General features: G+C 44.3%; 2 protein-coding genes across 8 annotated transcripts in view; one reads left to right on the forward strand and one right to left on the reverse strand.

The window, feature by feature from the left end:
- LRRC36 (leucine rich repeat containing 36) overlaps window positions 1-1693 on the reverse strand; it is a 43300-nt gene extending 41607 nt beyond the window's left edge. The window contains exon 1 of the mRNA XM_050923183.1: window positions 1624-1693. Within this exon, the coding sequence (XP_050779140.1) occupies window positions 1624-1693 (70 nt within the window). The remainder of the gene's footprint in view (window positions 1-1623) is intronic.
- A 249-nt stretch (window positions 1694-1942) lies between these two features.
- The window catches only part of KCTD19 (potassium channel tetramerization domain containing 19), a 55959-nt gene continuing 32069 nt past the window's right edge, over window positions 1943-25832 (forward strand). For 5 of the 7 annotated variants that reach the window (XR_007769377.1, XM_050923150.1, XM_050923157.1 and 2 more), the window contains exons 1-4: window positions 1943-2054; window positions 10518-10817; window positions 19457-19607; window positions 21468-21659. Coding sequence is in view for 6 of the 7 variants with exons in the window: in XM_050923150.1 (XP_050779107.1) it covers window positions 2052-2054; window positions 10518-10817; window positions 19457-19607; window positions 21468-21659 (646 nt within the window). In the remaining variant the exon portion in view is untranslated. The remainder of the gene's footprint in view (window positions 2055-10517; window positions 10818-19456; window positions 19608-21467; window positions 21660-25832) is intronic. The other 2 variants (XM_050923151.1, XM_050923153.1) reach the window with 2 other exon arrangements.

The following is a 25832-nucleotide window of genomic DNA, read 5'->3' on the forward strand; positions in this document are numbered from 1 at the left end:
CCCAAACCCCTGTGGCTGCCCCCAAATACCCTGGAGCCCTGATTACTCCCCCATGCCCCAAACCCCTGTGGCTGCCCCCAAATACCCTGGAGCCCTGATTACTCCCCCATGCACCGAACCCCTGTGGCTGCCCCCAAATACCCTGGAGCCCTGATTACTCCCCCATGCACCGAACCCCTGCTGCTGCCCCCAAATACCCTGGAGCCCTGATTACTCCCCCATGAACCAAACCCCTGCAGCTGCCCCCAAATACCCTGGAGACCTGATTACTCCCCCATACACCAAACCCCTGCTGCTGCCCCCAAATACCCTGGAGCCCTGATTACTCCCCCATGCACCAAACCCCTGTAGCTGCCCCCAAATACCCTGGAGCCCTGATTACTCCCCCATGCACCAAACCCCTGCGGCTGCCCCCAAATACCCTGGAGCCCTGATTACTCCCCCATGCACCGAACCCCTGTGGCTGCCCCCAAATACCCTGGAGCCCTGATTACTCCCCCATGCACCGAACCCCTGCTGCTGCCCCCAAATACCCTGGAGCCCTGATTACTCCCCCATGCACCGAACCCCTGTGGCTGCCCCCAAATACCCTGGAGCCCTGATTACGCCCCCATGCACCGAACCCCTGCTGCTGCCCCCAAATACCCTGGAGCCTGATTACTCCCCCATGCACCGAACCCCTGCCTCTGCCCCCAGATACCCTGGAGCCCTGATTACTCCCCCATGCACCAAAGCCCTGCTGCTGCCCCCAAATACCCTGGAGCCCTGATTACTCCCCCATGCACCAAACTCCTGCTGCTGCCCCCAAATACCCTGGAGCCCTGATTACTCCCCCATGCCCTAAACCCCTGTGGCTGCCCCCAAATACCCTGGAGCCCTGATTACTCCCCCATGCCCCAAACCCCTGTGGCTGCCCCCAAATACCCTGGAGCCCTGATTACTCCTCCATGCACCGAACCCCTGTGGCTGCCCCCAAATACCCTGGAGCCCTCATTACTCCCCCATGCACCAAACCCCTGCTGCTGCCCCCAAATACCCTGGAGCCCTGATTACTCCCCCATGCACCGAACCCCTGTGGCTGCCCCCAAATACCCTGGAGCCCTGATTACTCCCCCATGCCCCAAATCCCTGCTGCTGCCCCCAAATACCCTGGAGCCCTGATTACTCCCCCATGCCCCAAACCCCTGTAGCTGCCCCCAAATACCCTGGAGCCCTGATTACTCCCCCATGCACCAAAGCCCTGCTGCTGCCCCCAAATACCCTGGAGCCCTGATTACTCCCCCATGCACCAAACCCCTGTGGCTGCCCCCAAATACCCTGGAGCCTGATTACTCCCCCATGCGCCAAACCCCTGCTGCTGCCCCCAAATACCCTGGAGCCCTGATTACTCCCCCATGCCCCAAACCCCTGTAGCTGCCCCCAAATACCCTGGAGCCCTGATTACTCCCCCATGCGCCAAACCCCTGCTGCTGCCCCCAAATACCCTGGAGCCCTGATTCTTCCTCCCCCCACCACAACCTCAAGCCCCTGCCCCCAAGTACCTGGGGGCCCCATTCTCCCCCCAATACCCTGGTGCTGCCCCGCCAGCACTTCCCGCATCCCCAGGCCTGCCGGGGGCGGTACCTGGGCCAAGTCCCCGCAGCGCCGCCTGCTCCCGGATCCAGGCCTCGCTGAGCTCCAGCTGCAGCGCCATCCCCGCCTTGTTGCCGGGCAACGCAGACAAACACCCACGGCGCGCGCCCCGCGCCGCCAGCCGAGGACAAGGCACGCGCAGAGGTCAGAGAATGGAGGGGGCGCGCCGCCCGCGCCGAGGACAAGGCACGCGCAGAGGTCAGAGAATGGAGGGCGCGCGCCGCCAGCCGAGGACAAGGCACGCGCAGAGGTCGGAGAATGGAGGGCGCGCGCCGCCCGCGCCGAGGACAAGGCACGCGCAGAGGTCGGAGAATGGAGGGCTCGCGCAGTCCCGCGGCAGGGCCAGTTACTGGAACCTCAGTGCAGCCCCCTCCCTGCCAGCCCCACCCCGAGAGGGAAGAGGGGCCGCCGCTTTCGCCATGGTATGAACCATGAAGGGGGAGGAGAGAGCAGCCCCCATGGGATCAAAGGGGAGGAGAGAGCAGCCCCCATGGGATCAAAGGGGGAAGGAGAGAACTGCCCCCCATGGGATCAAAGGGGAGGAGAGAGCAGCCCCCATGGGATCAAAGGGGGAAGGAGAGAACTGCCCCCCATGGGATCAAAGGGGAGGAGAGAGCACCCCCATGGGATCAAAGAGGGGAGGAGAGAATTGCCCCCCATGGGATCAAAGGGGAGGAGAGAGCAGCCCCCATGGGATCAAAAGGGAAAGGGCAGCCCCCCATGGGATCAAAGGGGGGAGGAGAGAGCAGCCCCCATGGGATCAAAGGGGAGGAGAGAGCAGCCCCCATGGGATCAAAAGGGAAAGGGCAGCCCCCCATGGGATCAAAGGGGGGAGGAGAGAGCAGCCCCCATGGGATCAAAGAGGGGAGGAGAGAGCAGCCCCCATGGGATCAAAGGGGAGGAGAGAGCAGCCCCCATGGGATCAAAAGGGAAAGGGCAGCCCCCCATGGGATCAAAGGGGGGAGGAGAGAGCAGCCCCCATGGGATCAAAGGGGAGGAGAGAGCAGCCCCCATGGGATCAAAGAGGGGAGGAGAGAACTGCCCCCCATGGGATCAAAGGGGAGGAGGGAGCGGCCCCCATGGAATCAAAGGGGGGAGGAGAGAGCAGCCCCCATGGGATCAAAGGGGTGGAGAGAGCAGCCCCCATGGGATCAAAAGGGAAAGGGCAGCCCCCCATGGGATCAAAGGGGGAAAGAGAGAACTGCCCCCCATGTGATCAAAGGGGAAGAGAGAGCGGCCCCCATAGAATCAAAGGGGGGAGGAGAGAGCAGCCCCCATGGGATCAAAGGGGAGGAGAGAGCAGCCCTCATGGGATCAAAGGGTGGAGAGAACTGCCCCCCATGGGATCAAAGGGGAGGAGAGAGCAGCCCCCATGGGATCAAAAGGGAAAGGGCAGCCCCCCATGGGATCAAAGGGGGGAGGAGAGAGCGGCCCCCATGGGATGCAAGGAGGAGAGGGAACGAAGGCCCCCATGGGATCACGGGAGAACAAGAGCAGCCCTCCCCTGGGAGCATTGTGGGCAGAGGAGGGAGAAGTTGGGACGGTTGCCAACTTTGTAATAGCACAAATCTGAACATCTCTGCCCTGCCCTGTCTCCGAGGCCCCACGCCGCTCACTCCATACCCCCTCCCTCGGTGAGTCGCTTTCCCCCACCCTCACTCACTCACTTGCTCATTTGCACCGGGCTGGGGAGGGTCCCTTTTCTACAGGGTGTTCTGAGCAATGCATGAGTCAGTGTGCAAACATTGTCTCTGTTGCTCTCCTGAGATGTAAATGTAATGGACTCCTCAGGTCACAGTTAAGGGCATCATGGTTGGTGTCTGTCCAGCCAACTTGTCACTTAGGCCTTGTCTGCACAGAGACTGGCACTGCGTCATTGCAGTCGGGTGTAATCGGAGCTTTCAGTGCCAGTCCAGGCATAGATGCTTTCAAATCTTTTTTGTTTTGTTTAAACTGACTTGAATTTGGGGCACGCTTTCCCCAAACCAGTGTCCACATGTAGACTTGTGCTGAAATAGTTGGTGTGAATTGCAGTTAATTTCATAAGAACTTAAGAACAGCCCTACTGGGTCAGACCAAGGTTCCATCTAGCCCAGTATCCTGTCTTCTGACAGTGGCCAATGCCAGGTGCCCCAGAGGGAATGAACAGAACAAGGAATCCTCAAGTGATCCATCCCCTGTTGCTCATTCCCAGCTTCTGGCAAACAAAGGCTAGGAACACCATTCCTGCCCATCCTGGCTAATAGCCATTGATGGACCTATCCTCCATGAATTTATCTAGTTCTTTTTTGAACCCTTTTATGGTCTTGGCCTTCACAACATCCTCTGGCAAGGAGTTCCACACAGTGCCTTGTGTGAAGAAATACTTCCTTTTATTTGTTTTAAACCTGCTGCCTATTAATTTCATTTGGTGACCCCTAGTTCTTGTCTACTTTCTCTACACCAGTCATGATTTTATAGACCTCTATCATATCCCCCCTTAGCCATCTCTTTTCCAAGCTGAAAAGTCCAAGTTTTATTAATCTCTCTGCATACAGAAGCCATTCCATACCCCTAATAATTGTTGTTGCCCTTTTCTGAACATTTTCCAATTCCAATATATCTTTTTTGAGATGGGGCTACCACATCTGCAGTATTCAAGATGTGGGTGTACCACGGATTTATATAGAGGTAACATGATATTTTCTGTCCTATTTTCTGTCCCTTAATTATTCCTAATATGCTGTTCACTTTTTTGACTGCCACTGCACATTGAGTGGATGTTTTTAGAGAACTATCTACAATGACTCCAAGATTTTTCTTGAATGGTAACGGCTAATTTAGACCCCATCATTTTATATGTATGGTTGGGATTATGTTTTCCACTGTGCATTACTTTGCATTTATCAACATAAAATTTCATCTGCCATTTTGTTGCCCAATCACCCAGTTTTGAGAGATCCTTTTGTAGCTCTTTGCAGTCTGCCTGGGTCTTAACTATCTAGTAATTTTGTATCATCTGCAAATTTGCCACTTGACTGTTTACGCCTTTTTCCAGACCATTTATGAATATGTTGAAAAGGACTAGTCCCAGCAGAGACCCCCAGGGGACACCACTATTTTACCTCTCTCCATTCTGAAAACTGACTGTTTATACCTACCCTTTGTTTCCTATCTTTTAACCAGTTACCAATCTATGACAGAACCTTCCCTCTTATCTTGTGGCAGCTTACTTTGTGTAAGAGCCTTTGGTGAGGGACTTTGTCAAAGGCTTTCTGAAAATCTAAATACTGTATATTCACTGGATCCCCTTGGTCCACATTCTTGTTGACCCCCTCAACCACGTTGACTCTTCCTCAACAAATTTTCTTCATCTATTTGTCTGACGATATTGTTCTTTATTATAGTTTCAACCAGTTTGCCCAGTTCTGAAGTCAGGCTTACAGGCCTGTAAATGCTGGGTTCACCTCTGGAGCCCTTTTAAAAAATTGGCATCACATAAGCTATCCTCCCGTCATCTGGTACAGAAGCTGATTTAAATGATAGGTTAGAGACTACAGTTAGTAGTTCTGCAATTTCACATTTGAGTTCCTTCAGAACTCTTGGGTGAATCCCATCTGGTCCTGGTGAATTATTGCTGTTAAATTTATCAATTTGTTCCAAAACCTCCTCTAATGATATCTCGATTTGGGACAGTTCCTCAGATCTGTCACCTACAAAGAATGGCTTAGGTTTGGGAATCTCCCTCACATCCTCAGCCGTGAAAACCGATGCGAAGAATTCATTTAGTTTCTCCGCATTGTCCTTATTGTCCTTGAGTGCTCCTTTAGCACCTCGATTGTCCAGTGGACCTAACCAGATCAGCCACACCATCACTGGTTCATTCACCTGCACATCCACCAATGTAATATACGCCATCATATGCCAGCAATGCCCCTCTGCTATGTACATTGGCCAAACTGGACAGTCTCTACGGAAAAGGATAAATGGACACAAATCAGACATTAGGAATGGCAATATACAAAAACCTGTAGGAGAGCACTTCAACCTCCCTGGCCACACTATAGCAGACCTTAAGGTGGCCATCCTGCAGCAAAAAAACTTCAGGACCAGACTTCAAAGAGAAACTGCTGAGCTTCAGTTCATCTGCAAATTTGACACCATCAGCTCAGGATTGAACAAAGACTGTGAATGGCTTGCCAATTACAGAACCAGTTTCTCCTGTCTTGGTTTTCACACCTCAACTGCTAGAACAGGGCCTCATCCTCCCTGATTGAACTGACCTCGTTATCTCTAGCTTGCTTGCTTGCATATATATACCTGCCCCTGGAAATTTCCATTACATGCATCTGAGGAAGTGGGTATTCACCCATGAAAGCTCATGCTCCAAAACGTCTGTTAGTCTATAAGGTGCCACAGGATTCTTTGCTCCTCATTTGTGTGTACTTCCCCTTTCTGAAATAAATTCTACAGTGCTGGTTTCATTACTTCACTTCCTATTTCTGTGAAGTCGAGGCCTGAGTGGTGCGTTCACTGATGCAGAGCAGTTCACATAATTGTCATTTTACAGGCAGGGAGCTTGGAGCACAGAAGCCACACAGCTGGAGAGTGGAGGAGCCAGGTGTGGAGCCCAGCGTTCCTATTGGAGTTGATTGTCCTGTCCTCCAACAGTTTTGTTCCTTTCTTACTGAGACTTCCTGACTCCAGAGATTTCAGGCTGCAGGATGGTCCTTTGGAGAGCCATTGAAGGCAGATGCAGTTTAGAGCAGCCCAGGTTCAAGTTCATTGAGTTTGCTGAAGTTTACTGGGCGGCTGTTTCAGGCTGGACTTTTAAATAGTGATACTGTGTTGGAAGTGCATAGAATTAAAAAAAAAATCCATGATGCATTTTGTTAGAGTAAGAGTTCATTAGTTTGCCCTGGAGTAATTATGTAGTGCACACTGCGCCTGTCTGTTAGCTGTTGCTCTCCTCCACAGAGGCTGCTGCAGTTCCATGGCTCTTTATGTGTATAAAATGAAGGATGCTATGTAATTATAAACTGTTACTACAGCATACTCTTCTTCAATGGGACACACTAGATCAGGATAGCTGTTTTATTGGGACATTTCAGAGTGTGATGCTGGAAAGTGTAAATGGCTGCTATCCGGTGGGTCTTTGATATAGAGACAATCACAAACTTTGTTAAATGGGTGGGGCAACTAAATGCTGCTTCATGTCGTGATGACTGGAAACATTAGGAAGCCATTTTCCAAGACAATGGGCTATATTACAAGGCCACTCAGAAACTAAGGCTATGTCTACAGTAGCACTTTTGTCAGTATAACTTTAGTCAGTCGGGATGTGGAAAAATAACACACTCCTGACCGACAGAAGTTTCACCGACAAAAGTACTGGTGTGAACAGCACTATGTTGGCAGGAGATGCTCTCCCACTGACATAGTACCGCCACTCGTTAGAGGTTTTAATTATGCTGGCAAGAGAGCTCTCTTCTGCCAGCATAGAGCAGCTACGTGGGAGACCTTACAGTGGCACAGCTCCAGTGGCTGTGCCGCTGTAAGGTCTGTAGTGTAGACATAGTGTTAGCCCTGTTGTCTGCCTGTTGTCCTGTGTTTCCTGGGACTAATTGCAAACACAGAGGTGAGGGGACTGATTGGCTACAGCTGTGTGTGCTAGAAGCAGAAACTGAACAGGAAGGAAGAGAGCAGTCATCAGTATGGACCAGACATGAAGCAGAGATATGGAGCTCCTTAGGGAACAGAACGGACTGGAGAGGCAGGCTTTGAAATTATGAGAAAGGAAATTGCCTGTGTAGTTTTTTTCCCCATTGTGTTCAAGGAAACAGAACTTTATACTTGGCAAATAAACAGGATAGCACCAAAGAAATACCTGACTTATATAATCAATTTCTTCTCCTCACGGAAACAATCTGGCAAGGCCCCAGATATTGGCTAACTGCTCAGGCCAAAAGGGGCAACAATAGGAAAATGACTCAGGGCTTGGCTATACTTAAAATGCTGCAGTAGCCTGCTGTAGCACATCCGCATAGACACTATCTACACTGATGGGAGGGCTTCTTCCGTCAGCGTACGTTATCCACCTCTCTGAGAGGCAGTAGCTAGGTCAACAGAAGAGTTCTTCCATCAACCTAGTGCTGGTCTAAACGAGGGATTAGCTGGGTATAGCTGCCTCTCTCAGGTGTATAGATTTTTCACATCCCTGAGAGACGTAGCTATACCAAAGTTAATTTCCATTGTAGACTAGACCTTTGGCTAATGATCATGTATAGTTATGACTGTTGCTTAATTTGGATAGTATTTAGCATAAATTTAGCAAGCAGTATATCAGTGAGTGGCATTAAATGGATATGAAGTTGTAAGATCTTACCCTGCCACCCTTATCTAAGGCCTCAGTGTCTGTGGCTTTGGTCAAGGACAATTTTTCTACTGGTGTCTAGCCAAATAAATTTATATTGTGGAACTTTTGTGACCTGTTTGTAATCTTTTGTAAGCCAGCAGGGCTTTCAGGCCCTGGAGACTTTTTCTTCTCTTGACTGTTTTCTCATTCCTTTAAATTCCTGCAATTCCTTATTCTTTAAAAAGCCCAAAACACCAGGGAATTTGGCACCAAAAAGTATGTAGAGAAAACGTTTAACAATATAAGGTTTGCATAACTTTTGGGTGCCATATCAAAGTTAAGGCTGCATGCACAAAACTTTGCAAACTAAGGGCAGGTCTACACTTAAAATGCTGCAGCTGTGCTGCTTATTCCTGGGGGAATTCTGTGCCATTGTGCAAGTGTAGAATTAATATTCCCCCGCAGATCCATTTCCTGCCTCCCTCCAAATAAATTATTCTGCAGGGGAGGCAAAGGGAAGCCATGAAAGGGGTCATGCTGCAATTGCACCTTTCGCCCACTAGGGGCTGATGTGTTGTCAAAAGAGAGAGCAGCTGGCTCCCCACCAAAAAACCTGTTCCGCAGTTCTCCCACCCACACCCAGCAACCCTCCAGGTTCACTCTCAGGGCTGGTCCAGACTAGGGGAGGAAAATCGATCTTAGATACGCAGCTTCAGCTACGTGAATAACGTAGCTGAAGTCGAATATCTAAGATCGAATTACTCACCCATCCAGACGGCGCAGGATCGATGTCCACAGCTCTCCGTGTCGATTCCGGAACTCCGTTGGGGTTGATGGAGTTCCGGAATCGATATAAGCACGCTCGGGGATCGATATATCGCGTCTAGATTAGACGCGATATATCGATCCCCAAGCAATCGATTTTAACCCGCCGATACGGCGGGGTAGTCTGGACGTGGGCTCAGGCTCCTTCCCCGCAGTTACTTCCCTCTCCCTCAGATCCTCCATTACCCCTGACTCCCCAAAGCTTTGCACAGCTTCTGAGGGGTGCAGGAAATATGTTGCTGTATTGTAGTTTAAATGAATTATTACTCTAAGTTCTGTATTAATATGCCTAGTCAGGAATCTATTTTTCAAAAAAACATTTCTGGAATCTTTTTTGTTGCCTGTATTGTTACAGACATACTTGCTGACAGGTAATTTGAAACTGGCAGGATTATTATGTGTTATTTTGACAAATAAATGTGCAGAATTTTAAAATACTGTGTGCAGAATTTTGAATTTTTTGGTGCAGAATTTCCCCAGGAATAGCTGCTGTAGTGCTTCAGGGAAGACGCTACCTATGCCTACAGGAGAGCTTCTCCCATTGGTGTAGGTATTCCACCTCCCCGAGAGGCATTAGCTATTGTTGTCAAGAGAAGCCCTCCTATTGACTTAGCGCTATCTACACTAGGGGTTATGTTGGTTTAACTGTGTTGCGCCGGGATGTGTGGATTTTTCACAGCCCTGCGTGACGTAGTTATACCAACCTAATTTCATAGTGTAGGCCTGGTCTAACTTTAGTCTTTCTTGATTAAATAAATTTGTCATATGGATATAAATTTATGAATATATAAATTTTCACTTGAAATTTCTAGATAAAATGATTTTAAGGCATTAGTTAACGTTAAGAGTATGAGAAATTAGAGTAAAAACTTTACAGGGGTGTTATAATTATCTCAAAAACAAGCATTCAGGGTTAAGGTTCACCTTAAAAGAAGTCTAATTGTGTTTACCTATGGAAATTCACAATTAGGGCACCCAGGCAATCTGTCCCTGCCCTCCTTGTGAAATCTTTAGATCTGTGACTGGCCCTTCCATAATAATAGTTAATATATGCATTTCTAGATAGCAACAACATATTTTTCTGTGATGGTTGTAAGACGCATTAATGCGTTATTCAGAATTGTTTAGGATAATACCTTATTAGAGCTGTTCATTTGGATTTTACTGGTATGTGTTTTCTGCTACTACACACACTGGGGCCATGCTGCTCTCACATTAGTATAAATCACTGAACTTCACTGAAGCCAATTGAGTTACAGTTCTGTCCAACATCCATATAAGTGGTTATAGTCAGACCCATTGTTGTCAGCCATGTAAGTATTTACTAGAGGCACAATTTTATTTGAGCATCTACTAATGATATTATTCTTTAAAGTTTACTTTTCATTCAATGGTAACACACTCACTATACATTTTGGACCTGACTTTCAAAAGTTGAGACATGTATTGTGTGCACAAAAATGCATATGTGTTTGCCTAATTTGCATGTGCAGTTACCATATTTGTGTGAAATATGGTGTTTGTATGCACAAGTGATTGTGTAGGCAATGTAATTGGTCATATGCATGCTTGTTTCATCAGGCCCAATGTGTAGTACGTGTGCTGCCACTAAATGAAAAATCAAACATAAAGACCAATGGCATTTTGAAATAAATTATTATAAGACACTGCTTCAGAACCTACCCATTCACTCTAGCCTACTGATATGATTTTCTTTTTCAATTAGAAGGAACCAGAGACAGTTAATGAATCTACAGAAGAGGACTCAATTCATTTTAATGTTGGCGGCTGGCATTTCTCTATTCCTAAAAGTAAAATTGCTCAGTTTCCAGAATCCCTGCTTTGGAAAGAATCTTCTGCCCTGGTTCCATCTGAAAACCCAAGACTTTTCATTGATAGAGATGGATTCACATTTAGACACGTCCATTATTATCTACATACCTCAAAGTTGTCTTTTTCCAGCTGTGCTGAATTGAATTTGTTGTATGAACAAGCATTAATTTTGCAGCTGACACCTTTATTGCAGGTACAGTGTGATGTTATGTATTACTTTTATACAGCTTTTGTTCATTCATAAATAATAATGACTACATAAAGATTTCAGAGTATGTGTGAATATATAGATCGGGGTAGGCAACCTATGGCAAGTGTGCCGATTTTCAGTGGCACTCACACTGCCCAGGTCCTGGCGGCCACCAGTCCGGGGGGGCTCTGCATTTTAATTTAATTTTAAATGAAGCTTCTTAAACATTTTAAAAATGTTATTTACTTTATATACAGCAATAGTTTAATTATATATTATAGACTTATAGAAAGAGACCTTCTAAAAACATTCAAATGCATTACCGGCACGCAAAACCTTAAATTAGAGTGAATAAATAAAGACTCGTCCCACCACTTCTGAAAGGTTGCCGACCACAGATATAGATGCTTGGAATGGATGCCTAACAATTAATTTCTGTGTACACTCATTCATTGTGGGCTGCTGAGTACAGATATAAATCCCGAATATGACATTTGACCTTTCCATCAGAGGCCATTGAAAGGTCCTTACTCATATTAAAAACACAGATTCATAGAAACATAGGGCTGGAAGGATTCTTAAGAGGTCATCTAGTCCAGCCCCTGCACTGAGGCAGGACCAAGTAAATCGTGATCATCCCTAACAGGTGTTTGTCCAATCAGTTCTTAAGAACCTCCAGTAAGTGTGTGATGGTTCTCAGGGTACCCAGGACTGTGAATCACCTGGCTGCTCCCTGCATCTAGCTTGAGAGACTCTTGCTTGTGCTTAACCAGGTATCAGCTCCCTGACATCATCAGCTTAGCCACTCACACGCTTTCCTCTGGAATCTGCCAGCCTTTAGCTTGTCTTGCAGGTTAGCAGTAGGTGAACCTCAGTCCCCAAGCCCCTTTGAAGCATTCCTCTATAGCATGCAGTCCTTTTTCCACTAAACACTGATGGAAATACCAGGTCTGCTGTACCTAAGGGAACAGTGTACCCACCAGCTTGTGTGATTCAACTCAGAAGCAGAAGTACCTTGCTTAATATCACAGCACTTAAATATATTATAGTGAAAACACGGAGAAGTTTATTACCAAAGAATCAAGTTATTGTGAGTAAGGATTTTGGAAACAAAAGTATAACACGCTTTCTAGAGACTAAACTTAACAAACAGGTTAACCTCTTGACTAAAGAAATTTATCTCACTGAATGTCTTCTGCTGTCTCTTCAGCCAAGGTTGGCTGAGGTCCCATTTTCGTGAGGGTAAATGCACTGCCCATTTACTTCCTACGGGCAGGATAAAGGGGTGTCTTGTTTGTCTTCTTATATCCCTAAAGTTCATTGTATGTACTGTGGTTAGCAGGGCCGGCTTTAGGCCCTGCGGGGCCCAATTTGAAAGAGCTGCCGCCGAAGACAGCGGCGGGACTTCGGCAGCAGCTCAATTGGCTGCTAGTGCCTTCGGCAGCATGTCGGCGGCAGGTCCTTCTTCCAGGCAGTGATCAAGCTGCCTCCAAAAACAACGGCAGGACTTCGGTGGAAGCTCAATTGGCTGCCGATGCAGCAATCGATCTGCCACTGAAGACAGCAGCAGTACTTTGGCGGAAGCTCTATTGGCTGCCGGTGCCTTCGACGGCATGTCGGCAGAGGGTCCTTAGGGCCGTTGCGGGGCCCTCTTAGGGTTGCAGGCCCTGATTTGGGGGAATCGGGGGAATCACCTTAAAGCTGGCCCTGGTGGTTAGTTTCTCTTTTGTGCTTCTGTCCTGTTGACTTCTAGCCTCTTTGATAACTTCAGTTGTAAATAGACATCCATTATAGCAGCTTACAATGCTTAATTTAAATCCAACAGGCAGATAGATAAATAAACATCTCTTGTCTGACAGAAAACCTGTTTCTTCACCTCTGCTGGTGACGTATACCTTGACACAGAATCTAAGAACATGTTTTCAGTGTATATCGCTAATTCCTTATGTAGTATCTGTCGGTGCAGTGTTGTTGTGCCATGTTGGTCTCAGGATATTAGAGAGACAAGGTGGGTGAGGTAATATGTTCTATTGAACCAAGTTCTGTATGTAAGCTTCTGTGCTTACATAGAGCTCTCCAGACCTAAAGAAGAGGTCTGTGTAAGCTCGAAAGCTTGTCTCTTTCACCAACAGAAGTTGGTCCAATAGAAGATATTACCTCACCCACCTTGTCTCTTTAATATACTGGGACCAACATGGTTACAACAACACTGCATATATGATTTCTGTGTCTTAGCTTCACATAATCACTTTTTTGGCACACAGGCTAGTGCCTCTTCCTCATTGACATTTAGCTGGAATGAGCAAGTATATCTGAGCATAATTTCAGTGCTACATGTATCATAGAGAGAAATTCATTTTCCAGCTCAGTCTTGTATATTGTAATAGTTGATACATTTTCTTCTCCTGTTCTAATAATTTAGAGTAGAGGTTTTCAGCCTGTGGTCCCTGCAGTCTAAGGGATCCACAAAAAGTGACTATGAAAATAAAGTTTCAGATCCTAGAAAAGGCTTTCCATTTTTCTGATCAATCAAAAGAAGTGAATACCCCCATCTATTAGGTCAAAACCCAGAAGTGTTGTCATTACCATAGAAGCCCACAGTTTAGCACCCTTTCTCATGTGGTGTTAAATACCATGCAAAGCATGTGCAACATTTATAGTTGAGCTCTGTTCAGTCGGTTTTCAGTCTAAGACTCTATGGTAGGGGTCCACAGACAACAAGTTGTATTTCCAAAGGTGCTTTGCATCCATTTGAAATATTTTAGGGGTCCGCAAATGAAAAAAGGTTGAAAACCACTGGTCTAGAGAAAGGGATATGGTGGAATTTGACAGGCACTACTAATATTTGTCTTTCTGAAGCAGGTTGATCATGTAAGACAGTGAACTCATAAGCACCATCAAGATGTAGAATATGTTTTTTTTGTTTTTTTTTTAAAGGTTGCCAAATGGCTTACAAATGAATGTGGAACCTCTCCACCGGCTTCATTTGAGAGAAAACTCTAATGAGTCCATAAAAAGTTCCAAAACATGGCCCTTTTCTGCAGTGTTTTAACCCAGTACTAATTCAGACCACTGGCAAGTCAATACCTTGCTGAGTGGTTTCATGTTTACTTTTTGTTACTTTTCTGAAGAAATGCTTCTAGCAATTAGGGTGGTATTTTCTTTCTGAGGCTATAAGTTTACTTACACCAGCTACACATACACAGAGCTCATGTTGATACTCTGGTGCCTCATGTATTTGTTCATTCTGAATGTTGTTGGACAGAGGTTCACTTACTCAGCAGATGGGTGTAACGAATATTTATTAAGGCAAAACAGTCAGAATAGTGATCTGTTACACTCACAAGTGAGAAGCTTAACAGGACAATCTCATCAGAGTCGCCTCCAGCACCAGACAATACAGCATCAGCTTCTCTTTGTTACACAAACTTATTTATAACTTTATCTTTTCTTATACATACTTATTAGACTCTCATTTCCATGTTAACTCTCCTCCCCTCTCAGTACAAGATTAATGTTAGTCCAAACTGGTCTTTTCTAGTTTTATAGTTACTGTATCTTTTCTTGTTCTCATAAACATGATTACTCTGTAATTTCTTACACATGCACAACACTAAACATGATTAGTCTGCATTTTCTTAATGTACATAGTTCTAATTAGGCTTATGTTGTTAAATGTTATCAGAACAGATGCATAAAATCCAAAGCAGGCTTCTGTTAGGCCTAAATATGCCTTCATTCTCAACAGTTTTTACAGAAGAAACTTTTTGTTTGGCACTTCCACTCTGGCAGAAAATGCAAAGACTCCAGTACACTGGGGGAAACTTGCTCTGAAGTACTGTCAAGGTTCTGATGATTGTAATACAAGATTAGATTTGCAGTTCACCCTTACTAGGTGATGAAGTACCTTCAGTGAAGTTCCAAGTCTGCTAATTTTACTTGTATTATAGCCAATCACTGTTCACTAGAAGCAACAACGCTGTTCCTTTTCACTTGTTGTTGGCAACTAATGCATTGTTCATAAGATACTGTTCAGGAGTGCTTCATAGAATCATAGAATATCAGGGTTGGAAGGGACCTCAGGAGGTCATCTAGTCCCACCCTCTGCTCAAAGCAGGGCTAATTCCCAACTAAATCATCCCAGCCAGGGCTTTGTCGAGCTGGGCCTTAAAAACCTCTAAGGAAGGGGATTCCACCACCTCCCTAGGTAACCCATTCCAGTGCTTCACCACCCTCCTAGTGAGAAAGTTTTTCCTAACAGCCAACCTAGACCTCACCCACTGCAATTTGAGACCATTGCTCCTTGTTCTGTCATCTGCTACCACTGAGAACAGACTAGATCCATCCTCTATGGAACCCTCCTCCAGGTAGTTGAAAGCAGCTATCAAATCCCCCTTTATTCTTCTCTTCTGCAGACTAAGCAATCCTAGTTTCCTCAGCCTCTCCTTGTAAATCATGTGCTCCAGCCCCCTAATCATTTTTATTGCCCTCCGCTGGACTCTTTCCAATTTTTCCACATCCTTGTAGTGTGGGACCCAAAACTGGACACAGTACTCCAGATGAGGCCTCACCAATGTCAAATAGAGGGGAATAATCACATCCCTCCATCTGCTGGCAATGCCCCTACTTATACAGCCCAAAATGCCATTAGCCTTCTTGGCAACAAGGGCACACTGTTGACTCTTATCCAGCTTCTCGTCCACTGTAACCCCTAGGTCCTTTTCTGCAGAACTGCTGCCTAGTCATTCAGTCCCTAATCTGTAGCAGTGCGTGGGATTCTTCAGTCCTAAGTGCAGGACTCTGCACTTGTCCTTGTTGAGCCTCATCATGTTTCTTTTGGCCCAATCCTCTAATTTGTCTAGGTCCCTCTGTATCCTATCCCTACCCTCCAGCGTATCTACCACTCCTCCCGATTTAGTGTCATCTGCAAATTTGCTGAGGATGCAATCCACACCATCTTCCAGATCATTAATGAAGATATTGAACATAACCGGCCCCAGGACTGACCCTTGGGGCACTCTGCTTGATACTGGCTTCCAAGTAGACATGGATCCATTGATCACTACCCGTTGAGCCTGACGATCTAGCCAGCTTTCTATCCACCTTATACTTCATTCATCCAGCCCCTATTTCTATAACTTGCTGGGAAGAATACTGTGGGAGACTGTATCAAAAGCTTTACTAAAGTCAAGGAATAACAAGTCCACTGCTTTCCCCTCATCCACAGAGCCAGTTATCTCATCGTAGAAGTCAATTAGGTTAGTCAGGCATGACTTCCCCTTGGTGAATCCATGCTGACTGTTCCTGATCACTTTCCTCTCCTCGAAGTGCTTCAGAATTGATTCCTTGAGCACCTGCTCCATGATTTTTCCAGGGACTGAGGTGAGGCTGACTGGCCTGTAGTTCCCTGGATCCTCCTTCTTCCCTTTCTAATAGATTAGCACTACATTAGCCTTTTCCCAGTCGTCCAAGACCTCCCCCAATCGCCATGAGTTTTCAAAGATAATGGCCAATGGCTCTGCAATCACATCCGCCAACTCCTTTAGCACCCTTGGATGTAGCGCATCTGGCCCCATGGACTTGTGCTCATCTAGCTTTTCTAAATAGTCCTGAACCAATTCTTTCTCCACAGGGGGCTGGTCACCTCCTCCCCACGCTGTGCTGCCCAGTGCAGTAGTCTGGGAGCTGACCTTGTGCTTGAAGACAGAGGAAAAAAAAGCATTGAGTAGATTAGCTTCTTTCATGTCCTCTGTCACTAGGTTGCCTCCTTCATTCAGTAAGGGGCTCAAACTTTCCTTGACTTTCTTCTTGTTGCTAATATACCTGAAGAAACCCTTCTTGTTACTCATAACATCTCTTGCTAGCTGCAGCTCCAAGTGTGATTTGGCCTTCTTGATTTCACTCCTGCATGCCTGAGCAATATTTTTATACTCCTCCTTGGTCATTTGTGCAATCTTCCACTTCTTGTAAGCTTCTTTTTTGCATTTAAGATCAGCAAGGATTTTATTGTTAAGCCAAGCTGATCACCTGACATATTTACTATTTTTTCACACATCCGGATCGTTTGTTCCTGCAATCTCAATAAGGATTCTTTAAAATTCAGCCAGCTCTCCTGGACTCCTTTCCCCCTCATGTTATTCTCCCAGGTGATCCTGCCCATCAGTTCCCTGAGGGAATCAAAGTCTGCTTTTCTGAAGTCCAAGGTCTGTATTCTGCTCTCCTTTCTTCCTTGTTTCAAGATCCTGAACTCGACCATCTCATTGTCACTGCCTCCCAGGTTCCCATCCACTTTTGCTTCCACTACTAATTCTTTCCTGCTTGTGAGTAGCAGGTTGAGAAGCGCTCTGCCCCTAGTTGGTTCCTCCAGCCCTTGCACCAGGAAATTGTTCCCTACTTTCCAAAAACGTCCTGGATTGTTTGTGCACCGCTCTATTGCTCTCCCAGCAGATATCAGGGTGATTGAAGTCTCCCATGAGAACGAGGGCTGGTGATCTAGTAAGTTCTGTTAGTTCAAGAGTGCCTTCATATTTTGTCTATGGGATACCTGAGGATAATAATAAATATAATTAATAAATACCATATGAATACTGAATAAATAAATAATCTATATTTATCAGTATGTAGCTTATGCTGTGGATTAGGTATCCAAATGGATACTCCACCCACACTGTAAGCAAAAGTCTGCTTTAGGTTAGCTTAGTAGTTAGGGCTAATAATTAGCTCCTAATAATTTATATTTTTGAAAGAGGAGAATTTACAGAAATAAACTGTAACGTACTATATTGTGGATGATACTTTGTGCAATGCATAGCAGTACATTTAACTCCTTCACATATCAAAAATACCTGAAAAAGTAGTTCATTTACTTAATCTTAAATGTCATCCTTATGGCAAAACCAACAAAATGTAAGTGCACAACATCAAGGGACCAGAGGAGGCAGAGAGTCTGATCTTTGACAGAGATTGCTCCCTGCATTTTCTGATAGCACAGTTTCCAAAATTAGAAAAATATTCTATAATTAGTACTCTCCTTTACTTTCTGTTTTTATGTTACAAATGGTATCCGTTTTCTTTTTTCTTTTTACTTACCTTAAAGTTCAAAATTCATCTTGATAAACATCACTTTCAGATTCCACACATCCAAATTATGAAAGAAAAAATGTTTATTAACTTTTCTCCAGAAATGCTTTCTTGTTTCATGAATATCAACTTGGCTTACTCTAGTTTTTAGGTGGGGCAGTGGCCCTAGTTGGTGGATATGAGCTACTCTATTGCATTCTATGTACCCTTTTTCCTGCAGGAAAGGATGTAGACATTCCTCAGGGCTTCTTTCCTTTGTTGTGAGTGATAGAGCTGAATCTAGTCAGGAGTTCAGGATGGTGGTTGCAATCTGGTCTGGGTTAGGACCAGTTTTACTGATCTGTTTCATTCTGTTGATAATCTCTGTGAAGTAGGATGGGAGCTCTTTTTAATGGTTGGTGCTTGGGACTGATGTTTGGTTTATGGAATCCAGGTAGAGCTGAGCGAATGACAGATTTTTTGCTTCAGTGGCCAAAACAAAACAAAAAAGTGTTTGAGTGGAACAAAAATGTTGACTGTAAGATACTATTTACTACTAGCACCAGGGCACTTTTTATATGAAGCTAAACATTTACTTCCCTTCTTAGTCCCTTACTTCCAATAACCTACCATCATGATGTCATCAGAACCCAGCAGGCCCTTCAGCCTTTGTGCTGGGCCTGTTTATTTCTCATTGTCCATGCTAACTTTGCCAAATCAAAGTGCTCAACATTCAAGAGTTACACAACAAACAGGAGAGATTTCTGAGAGTTTTAAAAACAAATATAGCACATTGCTTTTCACCCATCTTGATATTCATCTTGTGGGAGAAGTTGCTTACCCCCACTTTGTGCATAACCATCTTGTTTTCAAAGTTCAACTTTAAATGCACACACAAAAATGTCACCTCCCTGTTTGCTACCTGAAGAGGATTTACCTTATTCTATCCTCCTGCCTGGTGTGTGGGAGCAACAATCCTATCCCCCACCCTATCCAGGCAGAGTAGGTCATTGCCTATTCCACTTTCTACTTCAGTTTCCTTACTGCTCCACACTTTCCCCTTAGGCCTTCTTCCCCCCTGCCCCGCCGTCTCTCCTCTGCACCCCTGCTCGGTCCCACTGACAGTGATGGGAGATGGTGACCCTTTGGGGTAAGGGCCAAATTTTACAACATTGAAGGTAGAAGTCAGAAATTCCTAAAAGCCTTTATCCTGCTCTCCCTTCCCAAACTATTGGGAGATTTGTGATCAAACTGTGAATATTGGTTGTACTGTACTGTCACAGGACGAGGCATGTAGACCCAAATACACTTTTTGGAATATATGAGGGCTCTAATTAGATTACATATTCCTATGAAAATCCACCCGTCATTCTTACTTCTACCGAAAATAGGAACATTCTAAGTTTGGACCTGATCACGCCTATAGAAGCTATTGCAGACATATTGTACAATATTCCATGACATTTTTTTATGGATGCAAAGGGCTGTTCACCAGGCATTAAAGTATCATCTGTGGCTACTTTTATGTTTTGAACTATTTATTTGAATTTAAAATAGTCGATAACTTTTCTATATCTTAACAGACTTTAGACAATTTGAAGGAAGGGAAACACAATCTGCGTGTGCGACCTGCAGATATACCAGTAGCTGAAAGAGCATCCATGAATTACTGGAGAACGCAAAAATGTATCAGCAAGCCATCAGAGTTTCCCATTAAAAGCCCAGCATTTACAGGTAGATGTCCCAACCCTACTCTCTGTGAATGTATCTGGTACTTTAAATTACTTAGCACATTCTGTAGGTCATGTTGTGGAAAACCGACCACACGGTTGATTTTGGATCAGACAGCCTGAGGCTCCTTTACTGATCAATCAAACATGCATGCATGGAGGAGTCAGCCAAGGCAGCCGACCGCCCCCGACAGATAAAATACGAGAGCTAATATAGGATAAAACCACAAAAATTACATGTACTTCCTTGAAGTTTTACATGCATATAAGGAATAAAGCAAAGCAAGCCTTTCTGTTTTTCCTTACTTTTGCCCTTTGCGGTTTCTTGCTGAATCACATGGCAGCTATTAATCATAAGCTGTTACAAAAGGTTAATTCTACTTTTATAATTTCTACAGTTAGTTCTGCTTTAGTAGTTTCTGTCGACTTTTCTCCTTTCACCACCACCCCCCCTTCCTCCAGGCCACACATACAGTTCACCTGACCATACATACAGTTCACTTGACCAAAGTTTTGCCAAAGTTTAGGCCTTAGGCCATTTTCCTCCACAGTCATAACCCACTCGTGTTGAGCCAAGATTAGGATTTTTAAATATTTTAGAATCTGAAAGTTCTTAATATGTTGTGCTTTGTATGCACGTGCTCAACTTCCAGATGACTAATTATATGAAAGCAAAGGTGCAAATTTAGTTACGTGCACATACAATTAGGGATTTTGGTGTGTGCATCCAGGCAGGCATGTACCTACCTGGGTGCAGTATCCAATGTGGGTCTCACCAATGCTGTTTACAGAGGAAACACCACCTCCCTACTCCTACTCAATACTCCCTTGTTAAGACATCACATCAGCCCCCTTTGCCACAGCATTGCCATGGGAACTCATGTTCGGCTGCTTAGCTACAATGACCCCAAGTCCTTTTCTTAGTCACTGCTTTCCAGGAATCAGTACCCCATCTGACAAGTGTAACCAACATTCTTGGATCCTGAATGGTCTTACATTTGGCTCTATTAAAGTGTGTGGTGTTTAACTGTTCCCAGTTAACCAAGTGATTCAGATCATTCTAGATCAGTGAATGGTCTTAATCAGTATGTGCCACCCTAACAAATCATGGATTCATAGATTCCAAAGCCAGAAGCAACCACTGAGATCATCTAGTCTGACCTCCAGTATAATGCAGGCCAGAGCACTTTCCCAAAATAATTCCTATAGCAGATCTTTTAGAAAAAGAATCCAATCTTGATTTTAAAATTGTCAGTGATGGAGAATCCACCAGGACACTTGGTAAATTGTATCATCTGAAAACTTTATTAGCATCAGTTTTATATTTTCTTCTAGGTTATTGATCCAAGTCCCCATGCCAGGTGATCCATTGCTTAGCTAGCAGCCTACCTAGATGGACTGGTTTTCTTAGTCTGCCTTTTTTGTCCCAAGGGTATTTCCATAGACTAGGAGACTATCAAGATCTAACAACCCTCTTTTGTTAACGCTGTGTCACCATCCCTTGAAATTTCATCCCAAAATGAAGGTAAAAAGGCAACAGAGAAGACAGACAAGCCCCACATTTAAAATGGAGTTTGCAGTCTGGCACAAATACACACAGAGAATCCACAGATCTCCCAAATTGTCTGCCTGTCTGTCTGTCTCTCTCTCTCACACACATACACACATAGGCTGATAACTCCCCATTAACAACTATATATTCTATTTTCCACTGTTAATCTTTGATATGTGTCATACTGTGTACAGAGAGGAGACATGAACACGCATGCTAAGAAGAACTCTTTGTACCTTCCGCCAACAGAAGTAACAAAATTAATGGCAATTTTCCTTATTTGTGTATTGATATCCTCTGATTTTCCTCTAGGATTACATGATAAAGCTCCCTTGGGGTTGATGGATACACCATTACTTGATACAGAAGAGGAAGTGCATTACTGTTTTCTGCCATTAGACTTGGTGGGAAAGTACCCTACTTTAGTCAATGATGATAATTTGCTGTGGCTCCTGGAGAATGCAGCTCTGATAGAGTGTGAATGCAGTGAGTTCCGTTTCATAGGTAAACCTCATTTTTTTCTGTTTGGAAAGCTGCTTGCACATTTGAGCACTATCAGAATAAGTTACAAATAATTATACTCTACCTCTGTCTCTCAACATCTTCAGTTTCATTCTGGTGTCTGTGTAGGGTGACCATATTTCCCAAAGGGAAAAAGGGACACCAAGGGGGGCTAGCCTGAGCCCCCACTCCCATTCCCCTGCCTGTGTGGGGCTGGCCTGAGCCGCTCACCCAAGCTCCCCTCCCCACACAGGGCTGGCATCGCTGCTCACCGGAGCCCTGCCTACTGCCTGTGCGAGGCAGGGGCTGGTGTTGCTACTCGCTTGAGTCCTGCCTGTCCCTCTTCACACCCCGACCGAGCCCTGCTGTCCCCCTGTGTGGGGCTGGTGTCGCTGCTCACCCCCCCCTCGCACTTTCCTCCACACCCTGCTTTTTTGACAAAAGCGGGCATTTGTCCTGTTTGGGCTTAATCTTAGCAATTGATAAAGTTGGCAAAAGCAAACTGAACCAGTGCCCACTTTGGCCAAAATGGTCGGGATGGTCAGGACAGGGCTTAAAAAATGAACTGTCACGGCCAAAACGGGCTGTATGGTGTGTGTAATATATGTATATATGTAGCTGTATGGTGTATGTGTGTGTATATATATATATATATATATATATATATACACACACACATGGTTTATTGTAATAGGTTTATAAATTTATATTAAAGTAAGTTTGGCTGTAATGCAAAAAAACCTACAGGCTATATTTTGTATGTTAAGCTAAGGCAAAGTTAGTATATTTATATTAAAACCTTTTACTTAAAAATCAAAGTTAAGCTATATTTTGTTACCTAAATAAATAAGTACCCATGCCTAGGTTTATATCCTTTTATTAAAAACCAATAAACAATAAAATATGGCATTTTTTTTAATTTGTACCTACGAACTTCACAGGTACATCACAAAAAAACATATATGTGTAGGTACATGTCATCAATACGCCCATACATACTAGCCTATGGAGTAGGCGTACCATAACATTTTGTGGGTAAAAAATAAAATTTGGGTATAAAAAAAAATTTCCAGCACTATAAAAAAAAATAACCCAACTCGCTAAAGCACTCCGCTCTATCATTCTCACATACATTCTATTTCTACTCTATCTCTCTATCTATTCTATTTAGTTACAATAACTACTAGTATTAGTAGGCTGTAGTTGTTCTTCTTAAACTTTAAGTTTTTAAAAAACTAGGCTAAGCTTGGTTTCACTAAGTTTTATTCTTGGTTTTGTGTATTAGGTTTTAATTTTAAGTTTATGTTAGTCAAGTAAACCGTAGTCAGCTTAAATAGCTCTTATCATTAGTTTTTCCTAAGCACTGCATCCCGCACTCAAACATTAAAAAACCTAAACTGCAAGGCTGGTCCTGTGTCTCTTACCACCAGGTTATCAAAAAAAAGAAAAAACAAGGAAGTATATTAACCAAAGCGTTGTTGCATATAATACTATATTATCATATGTATCTTTCAAATAGCAATAATGCAATTGTAACTTTGTAACTCTAAGTATTTTACCATTTTCTTACTATTATTAATTTTAATAAAAAATCTTTAAGGCTATATCTGTGTCAGTGTAAGCTTCCTGTCATACCCCCAAAATCCTTTGCAAATTCTATAAAGCCTCATTCAAAACAAAAACATTAATCGTTTTATCAAACAAATTGGCAAGCCTAAAACCCATATTAATTAATATTAACAATTAATTATTATTCATATTATTAATCAAATTAAGTTAAATAAAATTAAAAATAAATAAAAATTTATATTATTAGTACTCCCTAAATCAGGCTACAGTGGTCACCCTATCTCTGGATCATTTTTGGTACTAAACTATTTCTAAGTCAGTCTCCAATAACATTTATTTTTAAACCAAAATCTTTGATTTTCTTCTTACCCACCAGTTTTACTTGGGCCAGTACACCACAATGAGGCATCAGGACATGTGGGGACTTCATTTCACCTTAGTGCAACCTCCCTGTGATGCAGTTTTTCTGAGCATCATTTCTTAAGTGTCCCAATCAATATGTAGGCCCACTGCCAGGCTGGCTTAGAAGCTGAGGAAAACGTGCGACTCTGCATTCTGGAATTCATGTTTAGGGTCACCAAACAATATAGAGCCAGGAGGTCTCAGGTTTGGTTCTGCTGCTTTGCAGTGTGATTCCAGCAGAATCTGGCCAGATAGTCAATTTATCTGACACCAGAAGGATTACTCCAGTTTGGTGAAATCCTCTGTTACAGATCTAGTGCAGTAATTCCTGCACCACCTCTGCCTTGCTGGTGGTGCATGGGATAGAGTTGGCGCAATGGCTAGGGCTCCCTGGCACAATGCCTGTCTTCAGCTGAGGTGTCAGATATTGGGGGGCTGTTGGCATCCAGCATAATTTGGAGCAAGCCCTTGGGCTGCTTTTCTGTCAGGGGATTGGCCCAGCACACGGCCATTTCAGGATCAAGGGAGCGCAAGATGAGCTATACGCCAGCTTTGAATTAACACAGTCTCCCTCCATGTCTCTGTATATGCTGATACCATAGAACTGTATGTCACTAATTCAGGCATAGGGTTATAGGCTGTATTATGTTAAACACACAATAGTCTGAAAACAAATATAAACTTTCACTGTGCATTAAGTATGCAGCGTTGCTGTAGCAATGTTGGTCACAGGATATTAGATAAGATGGGTGAGGTAATATCTTTTATTAGACCAACCTTTGATGGTAAAAGAGACAAGCTTTTGAACTTACAAAGAGCTCTTCAAGTCCAGGCTCGGAGAAGAGCTCTGTGGAAGATCAAAAGCTCGTCTCTTTCACCAGCAGAAGTTGGTCCAGTAAAAGATATTACCTTAATCCACAGTGAGTGAGGTAAGGGAGTTGGAGGAACGGAGAGAGGGCCTTGGAGTTGGGGTGGGCAGTGAGGCTGAGTAACTGTACTAACTTGCTTGCTGCCTACAGCCCTCATCCTACCTGCCTGTAGTCCCTCATCCATATCCCTTCAGTCTCCCTTGGATAGTTTAAACTTCACAATGGGATTCCCAGTCCAACAGACCTGGTAAATTTAGTCAGACCAGATGTCTTCTCTGGTGAGCTATAGAGAAGCTGCCTCTGTAGCAGCGCAACAAACTTCACTTGTCAGGGAACTTTACCTGCAAGTTTACCTCACACTCTCTCTGTGGCTTTTGCCCTCTGTTTGCAGTTAGACCATTTCTAGAACTAGTTCAGCTGCAGCCACTGATGACATCCATTGCTGGCAACTGGTAATTTCCTAATGTAGACAAGACTAGTGATAACATTAAAACATTATCCATAAATGTGTGTGTGTGTGTGTGTATTTATACTGAAGATGGCTGTAGAACACAAAATGCTACATGAAGCATATATAATGCCACTGAAACTTTCTAAAATTAAAAAAAAAAAAGGAAGTTTAGATACTATACTAAATATATTCAAAGGATACTCACTTCGTGTGGAAATGTATATACCTGCAAAAGTTCATGTTACAAATCCCAAAATGTAATACCAAATGTTACTGGAAAAACAGTTCCAGCTATATATATCAGGCTCATGGGGCTTGTAAAATGGTGCTAAAAATAGAAGTGTAGACTTTTGGGCTCTCAGACCCACCCTCAATGGGTTTTAGAGCTTGGGCTCCAGTCTGAGCAGGAACATCTACACTGCTATTTTTAGCCTGTAGCATGAGCCCTGGGAGGTCAGTTGATCCAGGTCTGAGACTTGCTGCCATGAGGTTTTGTTTGTGATGTAGACACACCCTGACAGTGTTAAATCCTTTCTGCCACTGGCACTGCTGACTGCCAAGCATAAAAACAACAAGGAGTCCGGTGGCACCTTAAAACTAACCAATTTCTTTGGGCATAAGCTTTTGTGGGTAAAAAACCTCACTTCTTCAGATGCGTGGAGGGAAAGTTACAGCTGCAGGCATTATATAATGACACATAAAGAGAAGGGAGTTACCTCACAAGTGGAGAACCGTTCTTAACAGGGGCAATTCGATCAGAGTGGATGTAGTCCACTCCCAATAATAGATGAGGAAGTGTCAATTCCAGGAGAGGCAAAGCTGCTTTTGTAATGAGCCAGCCACTCCCAGTCCCTGTTCAAGCCCAAATTAATGGTGTTACATTTG

This window comes from Gopherus flavomarginatus, chromosome 14 (genome assembly GCF_025201925.1).
Source record: "Gopherus flavomarginatus isolate rGopFla2 chromosome 14, rGopFla2.mat.asm, whole genome shotgun sequence".
Classification (NCBI taxonomy): domain Eukaryota; kingdom Metazoa; phylum Chordata; order Testudines; family Testudinidae; genus Gopherus; species Gopherus flavomarginatus.